Raw genomic sequence first — 19,638 nt, forward strand, 5'->3', positions numbered from 1 at the left:
CAGGTTCCCACGGAGTTTATTGAGGGAGCCAAAGCCGGTAAAAGGACGAAGGAGTCCTAACGTCAACACCCCTCCTTGAAGCTGCTGGCCCTCAGCAAGATACTCTGGGAGAAGACGGCCTGCCCTGTGTGGGGCCACACGGAGCCTCTCAAATCACAGCCTGTCCTATCCCAAAGATCCAGATGCAGAAGAAAGACGACATAATTCCCACTCCAGGAGGGTGCTGAGGATACACCTTACCCAACCCATCCTCCCCTAAAGGGCTAGAGCTCTAGCCATCAGGATCTCTAGAAGGAAGGCCGGATGCCTGGCCCTCTGATTGGCCAGTCTAATCCTTTATGTGAAGGCCAGGGCAATGGGCCTGGCTGACAGCTTGGTTCAGACCTGGCATCTACTCTAGGAGCTAACACTTAACATCCAAACATGATTAAAAACACTCCTGACAGTTCTCCTGCTGACAAAGGCCACACCTCAGATAATGGCAGTCCTGCCAGACCCTGCACAGAGATAGAGACCCAAGCCAAATGGGTGTGAGCATGTGAGCAGACCCACAGGGAGGATCTTCCAGGGCTCAATTAGGGCCCGGAGGCCTGGGCTTCTGCTTTTCCCCATTCAGTGCCAGTGATTCCCCAAAGATCCCCCAGAAAGGAGAAAGGGAGAAGGCAGAGAGCTTGTCAAGAGGCTCAGCCACATACGGGCTGGAGGTCAGATCTACTGAGGTGAGGAAAAGGCTGTACATGACTGGGGCACTGGAGCAGGGGCACTGGGGTGTTCCTCAGACTCTGGCATGTCATCATGGAAGTACTCAGCCTGGCGGTACTGCCACAGACGCAGGTTCCCGTCCCACTGCAGGGCAGAAGGTGGCAAGTAGTCAGGGGTTGCTGCTCTGTCCCAGGTCCAAGTCCCAGACATGCACTGCCTCCCAACCCTTGGAACCTTACCGAACTGCTGACAATCTTCGCCTCAAAAGGGTGCCAACTAACATCACGCACACAGGCCTTGTGGTTGGTCAGCTTCTTCACAATGTGGCCGCTGAGGAGGTCGTACACTGTCCAGGAAAGGCCAGAATGGAGAGGGGCCACCAGACCTTCTAGCCACCCCTCTTCTCTCCCTGAGCAGGACCACTTACCTGCCTCTCAGCCAACTTCCCACTTTCCCAGAGGAGCAAAGCCCACAGCAGAGGTCAGGATTATTTGTTTCTTTTCCCTTTCCCTACTTCAGGTTGAGGGTATGGTCTAGTAGAGCTTGCATATCTCTGGCCCTCAGCTAAATTCCACAAGGTCTACAGTTAAGAAAATGCAATGTGGCTTTGACGCTTTTAGCAGCAATTTTCTGAAAAGCCCACAAGATCTGGAAGGCACCATGAAAGTGAACAACGGATGTCTCCACAGACATATGGACCTGCTGTTCCTTATCTGGACAGGGTGTACCTTTCTCTCTTTCTGGATGGGTCTCCATCTGAATGCACTGTCTTAGGTTCCTTATAGCTGGAGCTGTGTTTGTGCATTCTTCCTGCTTCAGTTGCTGCTGCCTTTTCGTGTCATTCTTTTTTACCTCTATTCCCTCCTACCTTTCACCTGCAATCTCTTTCCTTGACTGACTATAAAACAAAACCGAGTCTATTTCTGGTCATCTATTATATTTACTGACTAGAATTCTATGTTCCTAGTCTTAATGTAAAACACTGGTGAATACAATGTTTTCTGTTTCTCTGTTAAGACTCCCTTGCTCCAAGCTAAATTAAATTCCACTTGTAGATGTCACTATTTTTTTTTTTTTAAGGTGGTCATTGGTAGTTACAGATAGTGCCAGAGAAACATTCCTGCTCTCCCCAAGGATCCCTGTTCTGACACAATCCTTACCGACCACTTTGCCAGTAGAGCAGCCGCTGTAGATGAACTGCTGGCCAGTGCTATGTGTGGGGGAGAATCGGCAGCGGATGAGGGTGTGCAGCACCCCATGGCCCCGGTAGGTCATCAAGGAACTGTCCCCTGGGAGCTTCAACTTCCGCCAGGCTGGGGAGAGGTGCAGGGAAAGCCCTAGGTTAGGAAGTCTGTATTCTCCGGAATCTTTAGTCCTTAGCAAAGACTGATGCTCACGATCATCTTTATAATCCCCAACTGGTGACTCTTTTCTCACTTAACAGTCAGCTTATGTGAGTGACCAATATGACTCTGCTGGTTGTTAGCTATGAGTGATCCTCAGCCCCCAACACTGGGAACTGCAGGCTGAGGAGGCTGTACCCTGTCCAGGAAAGGCCATAGTGGAAAGAGGCCACCAGAGGACCCCTAGTCTCTCCCCATGGTTCAGCAAACAAAGAGTTCATGCCTGGCAAGCGGAGTTGGGGGAGGGTGCTAGGACTCAGCTCGAGGCTAGAACAACATTCACTGGATCCAAGACAGGTTAAATATTTTAACTACCACCTCTGACTCTTCAATGACTCTTCGCTCTCCACATCTCAGACTCTTACTTTCCACTCTCACCTTTTTTGGGCACCTGCTGCCAGCGGTAGTCCCAGCTTTGCTGTGTGGCAGCATGGCGTGAGGCTTCCATGCCTTCCTGGCTGGAAAAGCGTCGGATATCCCAGAGCTTTATTGTCTGGTCTTTGGAGTTGGAGATGAGATACCGGGCATCACCCTATGAATCCAAAGATGGATAACAAAGCATCAGAGTTTGCAAATGTCAGTGCTGTCATACCAGCTCCCCTCTCCAGTTGAGGGGTAAGAACACTAGCTCTCTAACTTTGCTTGCCTCTTTCCTCATCCAGGTGGGCTCACATTAGTTTTCTACCTCAGATCACACTCCTTGGCTAGGCTTCCCCTTCTTTGTCCAGGGTGCTGGCTAGGCCTCCTATTCTATCCTGGATTAACTATCTTCTACTTTTCTTGTACAGAAAGCCCTGCCCAACTGCATTGGTACCTACCACCAGGATCTTATGTTTCCTGGCTTAAGCATCTTCCCTAAACACTAGCTCTTGCAAATCTTGGCTAATAAGGACCCTGGTGAGTTCCTATACCAGTCTACTTTGACACCCTCTCCTGAACAAGAGGAACCTTAGTAGACTGGCTGTATAGTGCTGCGTCCCTTTTCACCTTGCTGTCAATGAAGGTGATGCCATCCTGGTGTCCAGCCAGTGCACCCACGGGCTTGGGGTCATCTTCCCGCATGGTGCGTCGATCCCATACTTTGCAGATGGCATCATCACCCCCGGAAAACAGGATCTGGGAACTTATGTCAGCAAAGGCCACTGCATTCACATCATCCTCATGGGACTCAATCTAGGGGAGAAAGAGGCCAGGATATGTAGAACCTCTTTCTGGGTCTTCCAGGAGGCCAAGGACCAGGAGGCAGAGGCTCTAAGTCTCAGAAGCAGTACCTGAAGGGTACGCCGGTTTTGTTCTCGATCAAAGACATATAGGCAGCCGTCATTGGCCCTGAAAAGGAAGGGATAAAGAAGGTCCTAGAGCCAAGCCCGAAAGGACTAATGCTATGGTGCATTGGAGAGTCCCTGTTGTGAAGTCCCGTCATGTGGCAAGTCCCCGTCTCTTCTTATACAGGAAGTGAGAGAAGAGTTAGCTGTGTTTGCCAAGGAGGTTTCAGACCTCCCATCTTATGCTGGGGAAATGGTGAGCAAGAGGTGAAGTAAGTCATAAACTTTGACCCTGGAGAAAGGCTGGTTGTTCTCCACAGCTGTCTTAGTATAGATACTCAGTACGCTCCATGTAACAGCAGAGCTAGTATCTGAGAGGACTCTAGTCTCATTAGCTGAGGGCGACATACCCCACAAACACTCACCCGCCTAACACTTCTCGTCCATCTGAGGAAACAGCAATGGAGAAGACAGCAAAGCGACGTTCATCTGGCCTGAAAAGTGCAAAGAAGGAGCTAGGTTAAATGGACTTCCCTTCAGTCTTTGTTAATCCACATAGAATCTGATAAGGGTTGTAAGGCACACTTCTCAGGGGAAAAGAAGTCCTGCAAACATGTGCCACAATATGGACCGCCTCGGGGAGAACCCATAAATAATCCTGCAACTATCTATTTTACCCCGGTCCTCAGCTGACAGGATAGGTGGGTCCCTCCCAGGAATACACAGAGAGAAACTTGCAATCAGTGTACTTTTCCCTCTAAGCAGGAGTTCCAGTTCAAGAGGTTTGCTCCTGGAGAGCCTTCCTTGAGAGGTTTCTGATGAGTCTGACCAGGAAGGGAAGCCAATACCTTAGATCCAGGGCAGTGTGTGTGTCTCCCTCCCCGTAGATGTTGCAGATATGAACTAAGAGAAGCAAGAGAAACAAGAATCTTTCAGGGCTGGGTGAAGGTGGGTGGAAGTAGAGCTAGGAAAGAGATAGAACAAAAGGGTCAGGATGGCGGACTCTGGGAGTGATCCTTCTGGGAGAAGGTATGGAGTCCTGGCACACAGGAGACCTTAGGTCCCCGGCTGGAGAGACAATGGAATTCTAGGGCATACTCACTGTAATCAGACCAGCTGGAGTACAGGAAGTGGTTCCCATCAGGGGTGAAGGCCACATCCAGGACGCTCCAGCCTACATCCCGGGCCTTGATGCTCTTGAATTTATGAAAGCGGCCATATTGGCAGTCATACAGTCGGATTGTCTGGTCTGTGTAAGTGGGGACCATGCAGAATTAGGAAATATCCTCCCTGCATCCTCCCCAGAACAGACATCTCTCCTTCCGTATATCTGTGGGATCTTCCCTAAATCATGCGGAACATGTTCTGATTCAGCATCCCTAAGTCAGGGTCTGAGTTCTTGGGTCTGGGCCTTTCTAGACTCAGTCAATGGGACTGTTCCTTGTTCCAAAGCAGTTCGTAGGACTAGGTTCTGGTACCTTGGCAAGCAGACATGAAGATTTGACCATTTTTGCTGTAGATTCCACAAAAAGCCTTCTGAGAGTAGGTATCGATGAAGCCCAGATCATTGGGCAGGAAGCTGGGGAAGCAGAGGAAAAATGAGGGTAAGGGGAGCTCAAGATGAGGAATGTTCTGGTTAACAAAATCCTAATAGAGTGGATGTGAGTATAAGGGCATTCTTCTATTTTGGCTTTGGATACAATCCCCTTTCATTCATTCTATCATCCTCTCGATTTCTATACTTTTCTACTTTGTTTACTCCCAAAGCTTCAATCCCACTTAATCTAACCTTAATATCTTTGAGGATCCTTTAACATCTATCCCTTCAAGTGTTAGGGGATAAAACCCATCTGGCCCTTAGAGTCTTTCCACCAAACCCCATACTCACTGAGACATCACTCGAGATCGTTCTCCAAGGGAGAAGCTTCCCTGGTGGCAGAGGCCCCGTTCTCTCTAAAGGAAGGCATGAAGGAATATTGCTAGCAGAAACACAGGGTCACTTCAGCCACACCAGCCCCCTCCTCCAAAGTTATTGCTCTTGCTATGGAAATGAACACCACACATAGTATGTTCCTACAAATGCCAATGCAGGCTGGCTAAGAACTCTCCAGCTCTAGCACTTGAGGCTTCTTTGGAAAGTTTACTTCTCTCTTCTCTGGTGCTGGTAGCACTTCTGGCTACCTTGATAGGCCTGCTGCCAGGCTGATGGGAGGCGGAGAGGCCTACCTGGTATAGCATTTGAGGAAAGCTGTGCTCCCGGGCTGCCTGCCTAAGCCCCAGCCGCCCTGTGGCCAATTCCACTTGTGTCTTGATCTCATTGCACTCCAGCTCCCGGGTATCAGGGGTTGCATCCACTGTGAGGATCAAGAAAAAATTTCATTCTAGGTCTTCCGGCCCCAGAGGACAGTTAGCAGAATTATGCTCAAGCCCACTCAATGTGGCTGAGTATACTGAGTCTGAAAAGACTCCCTCATTCCTTGAATTATCTCATCTCCTTTCAACTTAACCCATTTTCCTTTGACAAAATTAAAAAAAAAAAAAAAAAGGTTTGCTAATGAAAGTCTTCTGATGTTAGGGTCTTGGTCTCCCTTTCCTCTTACCAGGTGGGTTGTATCGGTCCCCGAGACGACCATCCCAGGCACTGTCATGCTCTTCCTCCGAGTCTGAGAGGGCCTGGATGAGCTGTAAATTTGCTGCACCTCCTCCTTGCACCAACCTCACTTGGCCTCTATGGAGAGAACACCTATGATAAAGGGGGAGGATCCCTTTCCAAACCAACCAAATTCAGAGTCAATGACTAACCAGTTCTTAGATCACCTCGTACTCAAACCCTCATACTATTCCCATTTTGGGTTGCTATAGAAATGAACATCAGACATAGGCTGACTAGACCTTGCTGTCATTTCAGTTTCCCAGAAGACATGGTAGGGAACTAATTCTCACCTCACAGCAGAGCAGAGAACCCCAACATTGCATGGAGGTTGACGGACCTACTAAGTTGACTCTCCAGAAAGCTAAAAATTCTCAGAGCATTCCCTTCTGAGCCTCTACGCAGGGAGTCCGGTATAGAACACAGTGTTCTGAATGGATTCCCAAGCTTGTTCTCTTCCCCGAGAAGCCGCAGCTAAGAAACACAGCCAGTTTCACCCCTTTCTAGGCAATTTCTGGTAGTCATTAGCCTCAAAGAATTCTTTCAAAAACAGGGTAAGTTCAGTTAACTTAAACTTGTTTTTCAAGTACATCCACATGGACTCATATTACATGTAATTAACTTCACTAAAGTTCAACACCCACCTCCCCAACTCTTCTCTTCATCCCTCACATTACTCCTTTCCCATCAGCCCCCCCTTTTTTTTTACTTACTTGCAAAATAGGTTACATTTGTGTAGTCATAGCTAAAGATTATCTCTTCAACAGTCCCTTCTAACACAAGAGTGAGTCATCTTGGTGATCCTTCCCTAGGCAAGAACAACTCTTACTGGATATGGAGCTGAATGCTATGAGTGTCCAGCAGAAAAGGCTGTTCTGCTCAAACAGAACAGTTTTCCTGGGCTAATCCCATTCCCTATCCTCTGTAACTTCTCTGCCTAGAATTGGGATCAAGGTACTGTGGTGGTGGCTGGTGGGGACACACTAGAGGGTAAGTTACCTGCGGAGGAGATAGGCCAGTACCTGGGCCAGATCCACATCTTCATCCTCCTCTTCCTCTTCCTCACTCCGACGCAGGCCAGCCCCTCTTCGGGGCAAGCCCTCGGAGGGGTCTCCGGACCCAGTTCCTGCACTGCTGCTGTTCCGTGATCCCATTTTCTGGTCACAGCATTCTTAAGTCCTGTGCAGGGACTCCTTGGGTTTGGTGAAAGCAAAGCCTGTTCTAGAAATACCGGGGTTTCCTGAGATGGGGGTAGATATCTCTAGGAGGGCGACCCTTCCTAGGGACTGAGATCCCTTCTCTTTAGCCTGTGACAACTGTAAAGCTTCGGAACACAAACCTTCCTCAATCCTGTGAAGCAAAAAATAGAGTGAAGCCTAGGCCACTATTCCAGCTCACTAAGGAGAATCCTTTGAAGAAGAATTTCTCACTTTTATACCTTAAACTCACCTATCAAAGTCCTGAAGGGGGGGGGTGTTCCCAGGTAACCTTTCTGGCCGACCAATCAAAACCCCTCGCGGAAGAAAGCGCATGACTAGCTTCTCTCGTATAACCAATCAGAAGCCTTAAGACTCAGAGACACCCCCGACGCCCCCCTTACTGACCAATCAGAGTGCTCCCTTGCAAAAGCCGGCAGTAGCGACAACCAATGGCATTAGAATTCGGCCTAACACCCCCGCCTTCCTTGCCTCACGCCCACGTGGTGTGCCGGAGGTGTGTACGCCAAGGTGGGGAGGCAGGGAAGAGACCGCGAAGCCCCTCCCACTGAAGCCGGCGGTTACCGCCCTGCGCAAGACCACCCACCAGCCAAGAGCGGTCGCAGGGCCTGCAGCGGCGCGAAGCCTTGTTTACACCGACTGCCGCCGCAGCGTCGGCCAACCGCTCTTCCGTCACGCGCCTCCGTCACTCATCTCCCGGCTTCCCGGCCGGCGGGCTGCCGACGTCACGCGACGCCCCTGACGGCCCCGCCCCCTTGTCCCGCTAACTGGACAGCTGAGCATGATGATTGACAGGTAGGTGGAATAAAGTGCGTGCGAGGTGAGAGGGGAGGAGAAAGCGCGCGACCGAGGAAGGGTGTTCGTTCCTGGGTGGGAGGAGTAGGCGGGAACCCGCTGCTTCGCGTATCGGAGACCACAGAACTACACTTAATGGGTGCGGGGCGGGGCTCACAAAAGAAGGCAGTTCGCTACTGGGAGGTGTCTTAGCAAGGAATACAATTTGCTGTCAGCCCATAAAAGTTCATTTGGCTTTGCACTTTTCAGACGATCTCTAAGGACCTTCTTATCCCTCCCCTCTCTCTCTCTCACCCGGGTCCAGTCTCTTTTCGCCGGCTGCAGCTTCACTCAGCCCTGCCCAAAGAGGTGCCAGCGTCTTTAGGATATAGTTGCGTCACAGATAACGGCCCAGGCCTCCACGCCGTCCCTTCCAGGTTTAGCTGCCGGAAGCCTTGTTTTCGCAGGGACTGCCCTTTCCAGACCTCCCCTTAGCCACTTTGACAACTTTTTAGATGACCCCTGGCTTCCCTCTGCGGTCTTTGCAGACTCTCCCTAATACACCCATGGGTCTCTACGGGCCTTTCCGGTTCCGTCAGTTCCTTTTAACGCCCCTTTGGCCCGCCGAGATTTGCAGACATTCCCTAGACCCTCTGTCCTTGCGGTGGCTCTATGCCCCCAGCTACCCGGCTACGGCGCGCACGTACTCCGCCTCCTACCCCCTCCTCTGAGTTTATGAATAACCTGGCTAAGTCCAAGGCCGGGACTTGCCACATCTTGGAATCCTTGACCAGCCCTGGGTGTGTGTGTGGGGTGGGGGGAAGGTCGCGTAACCTGGGCCTGCCGGGCGCAAAAGCCCGAGGTCCAAGCTGCTCCACAGCGCCCCCGCCCAGCACTCTCTTAGAAGTGCTTCGTGCTGTTCCGAGTCCAGAGACCCTGAGGGTGGGGAGCGAGCGAGGGCCCTTCGTCTTTCTGGATCCTCCTTCTAGGCCTGTCTCTCTCAGGGGGCTGAGAGTGTGATCAGTCCTTTGGGTGATGTCTCATGGTCTCTAGACTGCTAGACCGGAGCTTTGCTTTTCTGGTCACCGTGCTGCCTATACAATCGAACACTCATTTTGTTTTGCTACTGATAATAATGAAACACTGGGAGGAAAAATCGATCCGAATATGCTATAGTATAGGGCGAGACTGGTTAAATAAATTGTGGTCTGTATAGTAGGACAAAAATATTAGGTAGATACTAAAATTATGTTGTAATCTATTTTTATACTATGGAAATGCAGGTCACATTGTTAGGTTTTTAAAAAGGTGAAATCAGTTCTGGTGACGTAGTGGATGCAAAAACAATATGGTTTTGAGACGGGACATCACTTGTAAAATTTGTAATCTTTTTTACTGGAAATATCTCTTGCAGAGTTAATCTTTTTAGTAAACCTAGTTAAGTTTTCTTCCCTCCTTTCTTTGGAAAAAAAGCCCTTTCCCTCAAATCTTGATAATTGCCCAAACTGATGACTTAGATCCTCTGACTATTGATAAGGGTCATCAGCCCATTGTTAGCAGAAATAGTGTTAAGCCAGAGGCCCTTAGAGTCTGAGAGGGGAGGGGACTTTACGCCAAAGGTCTTTTATTTACTCTTTAAGAAATATTAGTGTATGGCCATGCCACCCTGAACAAGCCCGATCCTGTCTGATCTCAGAAGCTAAGCAGGGTTGGGTCTGGTTAGTACTTGGATGGGAGACCACCTAGGAAGACCAGGTGCTGTAGGCATAAATAAAAAATAAGGGATTGTAGGCTGACAAAGTCCTTGCAATCTGTGAGGTCAGCCTTGCCTAAAAAAGTGTATATGTGTAGTATATATATTAACCAAGCCTGTTTCCCTTTACTTACTTAATAGGCAAATAAATAATAGAAATTAATAGATATATGACATGAATAATAAGTTGTCTAGGGACTGAGGCTGCACTTCAGCAGGAAACTCAAGACCCCACCCTGACTGAGGCTCCATGAAACTCCTGTAGCCAGGAACTATGGGCATTCTCAGCAGGAAGCAGATACGGAAGAAGAGACCTCTCGTCCCTCAACATTCATACTAATAATAAGGGGGTTTATGACTCTTAGAAAAGAGTTAGGCAGGAAAGTTAGATAGGGGGTTTCGGGTCTGCCTGCAAAGACACTGAGGTCATCCTATCCTAGAAGGGGTCCACCCTAATCTGTCTACAATTAAGCGAGGCAGAAGGCATTTTTTAACTCACAGAAAGAAACAAGTTAGCAGAGAATTAGGTCCCAGTTTAAGCCAGTCACTCACACCTGCGCAATGAAGACCCCCACAATCTTCAATTCACTTGAACCTTATTATGCCATCGTTATAATATGACGCATATGCCCGGAAGTTCATTAATATCATTATAACAGACTGAATTCTGGGAACAAACATGCGCAGAACACAAAATGATGAATCACTGAGTCCTGTCAATCTTAGTTGTCAACCAAGGAAGCCCACTCCTCTAAGAAAACCACCCACAGCAAATAGGGATAAAATCCCCAAGGCTTTGATACAAGGCCTTTTGAGCCATGCTCCTCTTGCTCAGGCCTGCTTCCACTTCTGGAAGTATACTTTTCCTTCTAAGTGTACTTTCCCTTCTAATAAAACTTTTCTACTGTATTTCATTGTCTTGCTTAATTCTTTGTATGAGACATCAAGAATCTGAACAACGTGCTGGGAGAGGATCCCCACTCTCCGTTGAGAGTTTCAGTTTTGCATTAAAAAATATGAAAACACACAGGCTCATTATACCATTAAATAACAATGGAGAAGGCCTTGCATGAATTAATGACAAAGGTATAGCATGAACAATTGGAGCACCCGAAGTCCACAAAAAACAAAAACTCCTGTTAAACTAATTTTTTTTTCTTTTTCATGTGGTAATCCTTGGTTGACCCCACAGATTGCAAGGACCTTGTCAGCCTACAATCCCTTATTTTTTATTTGTTATGCCCACAGCACCTGGTCTTCCTAGGTGGTCTCCCATCCAATCCAAGCACTTACCAGGCCTGACCCTGCTTAGCTTCTGAAATCAGATGGGATCGGCCTTGTTCAGGGTGGAATAGCCGTAGACTTAAACTAATCTTAATAATGCGTTTTTTGATCACCTCTCTCTGTCCTCTCCTGGGCTTCTTAACACTTACAAATCCAGTTTAAAACTGAATAAAATATAAATTAAAACCTTCGAATTGTGGAAATTGTACGTTATTGAGTAAAACATAAAAGTCATGGTAAATGTGGAAAAAAGTCAGGTTTTATGACTTTTTTAGCATATGATTTGATGCGAAAATGAGTTTTCGCATCAAATCATATACTAAAGAATATAGGATTTCATTTCTGAATCTGCTGATTATTGTATGTAAAAGATTTTTAAGCCTATGAATTTGCTTATGTCACTTGTGACTTATTTTAAAAATGTATATGGGCAGTTATATCTTATGGTATACTATGAGTTGCATTGAAAGAAAATGGCATTTCTTTAAAAATAATTGTAGTTAAGTCATTTTAATAAACTTTTTTGGCTTTCCCTCTCAAGATTTTTGAAATTTGGAATGTTGCTTGGTGACAATTTATAAAGTGATTTTCATTTGGGCAGTCTCTATTCTCCCCAGCTACTTAAAGCCACAGAGAAGTTTTCGACCTTTAGCACCCATTTTAGGACCAGTTCTTGTAATTGCTAAGTAAATGTCAGCTCATTGACTTCCTGTTTGACCTGCCTTGGGTTGCTTCCTGCTCATTAGCATCTCCACCAGAGGGCGGGCTGGGCTAGAGAGGAGAGAGGAAAGCACATTTTTTTCTCTGGCTAACACTATCCTCCCTCTCCCCCACTCCAGCTCTCAGCCTGGTGACTGCACAGAGCTCCTGGGACACGTGTACAGCTCTGGCAACACAAGGGAGAATTCTGTCTTCTGAAGTGACTGATGACGTGTTTATACATTATCTTCATAAAGCATTCTCTGTGTAGAGGAAAGGGGGAAGTATGCTAATTTACCCAGGATTTAAAATGTGTTGACTATAAAGTAATTGTGTCTTTATGGGATTTCTAATACTCTTATGTCCTGTGTCCTTGAGAATCAGAATTTTGTGTTGGCAGACAGGAGGTACAGATGTGATATAGAAGTTAAAAACCCTTTAGCCCTGAGTTTGAATAGGAACTGTCAGTATGAACTCTTCAGGGGTTTTATCTACTGATCCCTATCCACTTAAAAGGTCTAGAAAGCTTTCTAGCAGCAATGGACACTGCCACTCAGATCTTAAAATACCATTTTCCACAGAAAGAAATCAGAGCTTGCGTAAATGGCTGATTCCAGGTCTGGGGCAGGAAATGTACAGGATGAGCGTGGAAGCTTATCACATCAAGTAGCAAAGGAGCCAGCAAACACTATCAGGGTAACATCAAAATAAGTCAGGAGCCAAGCTCTCATGGTCAAAGATGGGACGATTTGGGCGTTAATAAGGATAATTTAATAAACATTGTGTTTAAACCCATGAGTTCATAATAGTGTGTTTATGTGTTTATATATAACTAAGTGCTCACTTTTTTGAAGGATAAGAAAACAAATCTTTTGTTCTTTTTCCCACCCCACCTCCCCTTCCCCTGGTTTCCTCCTCTGCCGCCTCCTCCTCCTCCTCTGAAAACAAATCATTTCAAAGATGGTAAATAAAGGAAAAGAAGCAGTCATCTTGCTGTTCTTATATAAACTGTACCTCCGGGTAATGAAATAGAAGATAAAGAGAGTATCCCTTTGTAAACATATTCCAGCTACTATGAAAGATTTTAGTAATGGCTGCTTTGAAATCCCTAATAAATTAATGAATCTAGGCATTGAGCATCTAGGGCTGGATTCTTCAATGTTTAAACTGAAGGAAAAGAAAGGAATGGAGGGGGAACCTGTAGATTGAAAGAAACTTAAAAAGCATATTAGTAAGGCTAAACTGTAATGTCCGGAGATTCACGTGTGGGTGATGAAACTACCAAAAAAAAAAAAAAAAAAAAAACCAAGAAAGCGATTATCACGCACCATAGTATCCATTTAGGTCAGGAAAGAGGGGCTGTGATGGAGATGAAGAATGTGGTGAGAGGGTGTGGGGGACTTTTGGTGTCTGGCAAAGTTCTGTTTCTTTAGGGGATAGTTTCAAGAGTATTTATTAAGCTATACCTTTGTTTTGCATGGTTTTCTGTATGTGTTGTTAAAAGCTTGATTAAAATGTGTTATCTATATTGTATCATCTGGAGCTATAGGGCATGCGGCCCAATTTTACTATAATCAACAAAATTATTTGTAAGGCCAACACTTTAAGATCACTATACATTTAGATACCCTAAGGGTGCCTGGAACCCCAGTTCCCTGCTTCTTTCCTGGAGGGACTTCCAAACACGTTTTATTTCTCCCTTAAATGTTATTTTTGTTGCTAATTTTCCTTTTAAACTGTAGAGTGAGCAATATATAATGTAGGCTTACGGGGCCTACTGTAATCAACATGGAGTGGAAAGGTGAGGACAGCTAACATATATTCAAATGGTTACTCCATGCCAGGCATAGTTCTGAGTGCTTAGCTCCTCTGTTTTAATTCTAAGAACACTGAAATATATAGGTACATCTGCATTTTACAGATAAAGAAATTGAGAGGCACCCCGGGCCTGAGTCTACTATATACCTAACATCTGTTATGCTACCTCTGATCATACTGTTTCAGCCATTGCAGCTATTTATGAAGCTGAGGATTTGGTTATATATCTTTAACTACAGTGGACTCCATTGCCCACTGTATTTTAGCATGTGATCCACACTGACCTTTAGTCTTTTCTGCACTTACACATTATAGGTTGTTGGCTATTTTCTAGAACACTTGGTGTTTCTTCCTTTTGAGGGAATTCCTAGTAATAGTAATTCCATGTTATTTGTTGAAATTTGCTCTCATATTTGGGGTACAGACTTCCATCTTCCCAAGCTCAGTTTATACATTCACTTAGCCTGATTCAGGTCACAGGTGAAATTATCCTCAGCAGATGCCCCTGATTTACGTAGGACCATTGCTCTTTTTATGATTTCCCTCTAAAGTTGATTTCAGAGTTTTGCATGGTTTTCTGTAGTTTAGGCCAAGGACTTGCTTCTCAAACTATGGCCCCTGGGCCAGCAGCATCAGCATCACCCAGGAGCTTATAAGAATAACAATCTCCGGGCACTTCAGACTTGCTAATAAGGATCTTGGTTTTAGTAAGGTCCCCAGGTGATTTATATGTACTTTTAAGTTTGAGAAGCAAGGATTAGGTGATTTCTAAGGTCCTTACAGTTCTACAGGTCTATGCTGCTATGAGAGACATGTCTCTGCAGTTATTTACCCTTAGCTCAACTGTTTACTGGGTGTCCATGGGCAATTACTTGACCTCTCTGTGCCTTTGTTTCTTCATCTGTAAAATGGTACCTGCCATAAAGTGTTTTGTAATGTGCTTAGAGCAGTGCCTGACACATAGAAGGTGCTATCTATAGAAGTGTTAGCTGTCTTAATACTGAATAAGCTTTCATGAGTATTTTTGTGAGCCCCAATTTCAGGTCAGACAAGAGGGAGAACAGGTCTGAGAAATCAACAAATGGAACCACTTCACTGGAAAATGGGGTTATAGAGCCTTCTGCTCATCTGAGTGGGTGATCAGGAATTTTAGGCCTAGAGGCTGCACTGAGCGGCTTGCAGCGCCCCCTCCCCGCTCTCCCCCCCACCACACACACACCTTTTAAAGACTTCAGGACTGAGTTTATAGTGCCTCCTCCCAGTAATGCCTACTTAGATGGCCCAATGGCAGAGCTGCCTGTGGGACATCAGCTGCTTGGAGGAACTGGAAGATTGTGAAATGGGTGTTAGAGGGAAGCCTATGAAGATAAGTGGGAAATGAAAACACAAATGTTATGTAAAATAAATGAGCATGTCTTATTATTGGACAGCATGTGGGGAAAGGTCGGCACTCAGAAGGTGTTCGTTACATCAAATTGCTCATATTTTCTGCAAGCCTAATGAGTCTCCTATTCTTAGATGGGGATGGTGGGTAGGGTGGTGCTATACTCTCTAGCTAGCCTGGAGCCTCAGGGTCACATTCTGCGAACACGTCCTTCCAGGGCCTCCAGCTCAGCCAACACCTCCTTGGGCAGATCCTCGTTGACCTGCTCTGTCAGATAGCTCCGAATGTCACGAACCTCCTGTTCCCAGAAGTCCTTAGGGAGTGAGAACAGCTGGGGAATGTCTATGGTTCCCAGGCCTCTGAGATCCAGGGCGCCTTCCTTTGGCACTAGCCCAATGGGTGTCTCTTGGGCACTATCTTCCCCTTCTAGCCGCCGGCAGATCCAGTCTAGCACCCGAGCATTCTCTCCAAAGCCTGGCCATAGGAAATGCCCCGCCTCATCACGCCGGAACCAGTTGACATGGAAGATGCGGGGCAGCAGAGCACCCTTGTGCCCCTCCATGCTCAGCCAGTGTTCTAGGTAGTGCCCAAAGTTGTAGCCAAAGAAGGGCCGCATGGCAAATGGGTCATGCATGATGACCTTCCCTGGGGAGGGGAGAGAATAGGTAAGGAATCTTCCTCCTTTACTGGAGAAAAGGGCACCTGGCATCTAGCTGGAGGAAGCTGTGAAATGTTCATAGTTCTAGAATATCCTCAGGGCAAGGTGAAAAGTTATTGGAGGAGGGCTGGGCAGGAGGAAGGTCTGGCTCAGGAATGGAGAGAAGAGGCACCATGGGCCCATGAGAGATGGACTACGGGAGGCTGCTTACCTTTGTGTTCAGCCGCAGCAGTGGACTCAGAGCGCATGGCACTGCCCACAAACACTCCATGGCGCCAGTTGAAGGCCTCATATACCAGGGGTACTCCTAGAACACCAGTGAACAGGGTCAGAGGCAGCCCTTTTCATCGGACTCACTCCATCCTTTCTGGTGACCCTAATTCCAATCTCTTTCTCCTAGGACCTCGGCTGTCCCATTTTCAAATCCCGTGCCACTCTCCAATTTCGCATTCTCCAGGGGAGAGCTCTGGAGACAGACAGCTACAGTTGGCGATCCAGGCTGAGGCTCCCTGAACTTAAGTTTGAGAAGCACGGAGTAGGTAACTTCTAAGGTCCTTACAGTTCTACAGGTCTGTGCTGTTATGAGAGACATGTCTGCAGTTATCGTTTACCCTTGGCTCTACTGTTTACTGGGTGACCTTGGGCAATTACTTGGTCTCTCTGTGTCTTTTGAAGCTAATAGCTACAGTTGGTGATCCAAGCTGAGCCTCCCTGAGCTTTAAGCACAAGAGGGAGGTGGGCCATGAGGAGGCAAGGAGTCCACATGATGTTTACCTTTGGGTCTGCGGCCTCCAAAGATGATGGCATCAATGGGGACACCCTCAGGGGCCTCCCAGGCTGGGTCCATAATGGGGCACTGGCGAGCTGGTGTACAAAAGCGAGAGTTGGGATGTGCACAGGGCTCCTTGTCACCTGGCAGAGGAAAAACAAATACTATCATTTCTAAGGGCACATCCACCCCCAACACACATGTGCACATATTCTTACACAATTTTTTTTTACCTCATCAGCTCCCTGCAACCTTGTGTGGTAGAGAACAGGGAGAAGGGAGCTGGGACATCTCCTTTAAAAGATCAAGTTATTTATCGATAATGGTACTGCCAGATAAGCTATGTGAGAAGAGTGGGAGAGGAGTTGGGGTTCGGCAGGACACTACTGTTATGTCAAACTGTAGCCATGTGGCCTTGACCAGTGCTCAAAGGCATAAGGTTAGATGTTGACATGATGCCCACCCCCAGAAATGATTTCTTTATTTATGGGATTATTATTTAAATAAAAACTCAAACCTAAAGCAAAAAGTGAGTCCGCCTGGTCATTGTTTCAGACAATTGACTTTCCAAATGAGGGAAGAGAGAATCTCCTGAGCTATCAAAATGCAAATAGAAATTGATTTTAAAGCTGAAAGAGTTTTGGTGATATCCCTGGGTCTGCCCAGTCCCTGATGCAGTGATAGAGCTTGAAGAACTCAGACAAGGACATAATCTGGCTAGGCGTAACCTGAGGAACCCAGGTCACTTGGCTCCTCCTTCAAGTGCTCTGGAGAGAGGTTGGGAACCAAGTCAGGGCAGATGTGTAGGCACCATCACGGTTACCCCAATGCACATGGTGCCTTCTCTGCTGGAAGTTACTGGTCAGATCTGGGGTGCAAAGGAGTCAGAGCCAGCACCCCCTACCCCCTTCCCACCTCCCAGCTCCTGCCTCCACTCTCAGATAAGAGCCATCCCTTTACACTTTCCCCTTGCACTTTTATCAGCTCCCAATTTAACACCCCTAGCACAGAGTATTATTCTGGAAACTGAAGCTGGACACAACATGCCCTAGTTATATCCCTGAATCCACAGATGATGAAAGGTTGGAGAATTAGCCTATGGGGACATATGAAAGTTTTTTGGATTTCTCAGTTGGGGAGGAAGGCTGAAGAGGACTTAATGATGGTGTTAGAGAAAATACAGGGTGAGGAGGGTGACTGCTAGATCAGCCTGGAAAACTTAAATGTAGGCTTCAGTGACCACAGGGCCACCCTCCCCCACCATGCTCCTTTGCTCCCCATCCCTAGATCTCTGGGTTTTCTAGCTGCCAAAAGCCACTGAAAGCTGAAGATCCAGAGTGCGGGGTTGGGGGAGGGGACAGGACTGACCGCGAGACATGGGGAATAATGACAGGGGTGAGAAACTAGCTTCTAGGAGAGGCTAAAGAGATGGTGTGACTCCGTTTGGAGGAAGGACTGGAGTATATGTGTTGCAGGGACAGGGGAAGGGTGAGGGTAACAATACTGACCTTCAGACAGTAGTCGTTATATAGGGAGATGGCGGGAACCAAGTGGCAGGGGGAGGGGCAGCTTCATTCTTTCCTGATAAGTCAAACTTTATGGATTATTCTTTGAGCCCTATTCCTTCTGTAATCATTTCCAAAACAGTTCTTTCCTTTCCTTTTTTTTTTTTCCAAATGCCTAGCTTATATTTATTTAGGATTTATTATATATTCAGTACTGTGCTAAACCCTTTACATGCATTTGATCCTCCAACAACCTTATGAGAGAGGTACTGTAATAACCACCCCCATTCAACTAATGGGGAAACTGAAGCTCAGGAGGTTAAGCAATTTAGCCAATTCACAAGCCAGTACAGTTGGGATGTGAACTGAGACCCTGCCTGGGGTTGGAGACTGAACATAACTTCGTGTGCCTCCTGGAGGTCCTGGGAGATGGCTGCGGGTTACGGAGCAAGTTTTTATGGAGAAGGCTTTTACATCATCAAAGCGCTGAGTGAGCCCTAGGGGCTATGTCATGACTACCCCACTCAACATACCAGGTTTCCAGGCCTTGCCCAGCCAGGAGGTGACAGTGATACCAGGTGGAAGAGGCTGGTCAATGCCCTCCCAGTACACGCCACCATCGCTGGTCTCAGCCACATTCGTGAAAAGAGTGTTACTCTGGATTGTAGCCATGGCATTGGGATTGGTGGTGGCAGAGGTGCCAGGAGCCACCCCAAAGAAACCATTCTCAGGGTTGATGGCCCGGAGCCGACCTGTTAGAAGTGAAAGAAAGGAAGGAGCAATGAGGAAAAGTTGAGGTGTGTAGCTGGAGAAAGTCCTGCTCTGCTAGTCTGTGCCGTGATGGGGAAAGGCTTTGTGTCTCTGGGGCCAGGTCAACTGTTCAGGAAAAGGTCCTTACTGACAATGCTCAGTGTAAGCAGTGGAAGGGAGATCTCGGTGCTCTGTTAAGAGTCAGATCCAGGAGTATGATCCAAGGGCCACTCACCATCACTGTCAAACCTCATCCAGGCGATGTCATCTCCCACACACTCCACTCTCCAGCCTGGCAGTGCTGGACGCATCATGGCCAGGTTTGTCTTGCCACAGGCACTGGGAAAGGCGGCTGCCACATAATGCTTCTTCCCCGCAGGGTTGGTGATACCCAGGATCTGCACGTTGGAGAGCGAGAGAACAAGGAGGTCACCAAAGGTCAAGGCTTGGTCTGCACGGGAGGAATAGCTACGGGTTAACCGGGAAGACTGAGGTATATTAACAGGTGCACAGCCTTGCCGCTGGGCCTGAGGTGGCAGCGAGGGGATGATTCCATACATTCAGTAGCCTGGGGTCAAATCTTTGGTCTTTGGGAGGAGTTCCTGCCCATCAGCCTGGCACTTGGCAGTGGGGAAGCGAGGCTGAGGCAGACTGGCCAGGCCTTGCCCTGCCCCCCACAGCTGCCCAATCCTCACCAGGCCCTCACCAGCATGTGCTCCGCCAGCCAGCCCTCATCCCGGGCCAGCCGAGAGGCGATGCGTAGGGCAAAGCACTTCTTGCCCAGCAGGGAGTTACCACCATAGCCGCTGCCGAAGGAGACGATCTCCCGCTGGTCGGGCACATGGGCAATCAGGGTTTTCTCTGGGTTGCATGGCCACTGGCTCACCGGCTCCCCTGGGGATAATGGGGTCATGGGACTGCTGGCAGGGTATCAGAAACTGGGGTGTCAGGGGCTGGAGGAACCAGGGGTTGGGCGCGGAGGCAGTGTCAATGGGTGATTAAAGCCC

General features: G+C 47.6%; 1 protein-coding gene, 1 long non-coding RNA gene and 1 pseudogene across 14 annotated transcripts in view; 2 read left to right on the forward strand and 1 right to left on the reverse strand.

Annotated features, from left to right (window-relative positions):
* LOC107498027 (DDB1- and CUL4-associated factor 11) overlaps nt 1-19,638 on the reverse strand; it is a 23,330-nt gene continuing 3,692 nt past the window's right edge. Inside the window, exons 5-23 of one of the 13 annotated variants that reach the window (XM_016120589.2) lie at nt 19,338-19,525; nt 18,867-19,029; nt 18,415-18,633; nt 16,382-16,471; nt 15,819-15,914; nt 7,043-7,241; nt 5,971-6,098; nt 5,597-5,724; nt 5,259-5,323; nt 4,849-4,949; nt 4,473-4,619; nt 4,219-4,273; nt 3,796-3,864; nt 3,377-3,434; nt 3,093-3,278; nt 2,484-2,637; nt 1,863-2,015; nt 942-1,048; nt 1-846 (exon numbers count right to left, since the gene is read on the reverse strand). In XM_016120589.2, the coding sequence (XP_015976075.1) occupies nt 712-846; nt 942-1,048; nt 1,863-2,015; nt 2,484-2,637; nt 3,093-3,278; nt 3,377-3,434; nt 3,796-3,864; nt 4,219-4,273; nt 4,473-4,619; nt 4,849-4,949; nt 5,259-5,323; nt 5,597-5,724; nt 5,971-6,098; nt 7,043-7,241; nt 15,819-15,914; nt 16,382-16,471; nt 18,415-18,633; nt 18,867-19,029; nt 19,338-19,525 (2,441 nt within the window). In that variant the 3' untranslated portion in view covers nt 1-711. Of the gene's footprint in view, nt 847-941; nt 1,049-1,862; nt 2,016-2,483; nt 2,638-3,092; nt 3,279-3,376; nt 3,435-3,795; nt 3,865-4,218; nt 4,274-4,472; nt 4,620-4,848; nt 4,950-5,258; nt 5,324-5,596; nt 5,725-5,970; nt 6,099-7,019; nt 7,371-7,469; nt 7,960-8,326; nt 8,634-14,962; nt 15,595-15,818; nt 15,915-16,381; nt 16,520-18,414; nt 18,634-18,866; nt 19,030-19,337; nt 19,526-19,638 lie in introns of those variants that run through there. The other 12 variants (XM_016120588.2, XM_036239384.1, XM_016120596.2 and 9 more) reach the window with 12 other exon arrangements.
* LOC118615059 lies at nt 7,900-12,088 on the forward strand. The gene is made up of 2 exons (XR_004956337.1): nt 7,900-8,032; nt 11,888-12,088. It is a non-coding gene; the product is annotated as an uncharacterized LOC118615059 (long non-coding RNA).
* Nucleotides 9,660-9,778, forward strand: LOC118601000 (annotated as a pseudogene).

The sequence above is a fragment of the Rousettus aegyptiacus genome, unplaced genomic scaffold (assembly GCF_014176215.1).
Source record: "Rousettus aegyptiacus isolate mRouAeg1 unplaced genomic scaffold, mRouAeg1.p scaffold_m13_p_3, whole genome shotgun sequence".
In the NCBI taxonomy this organism is placed as follows: domain Eukaryota; kingdom Metazoa; phylum Chordata; class Mammalia; order Chiroptera; family Pteropodidae; genus Rousettus; species Rousettus aegyptiacus.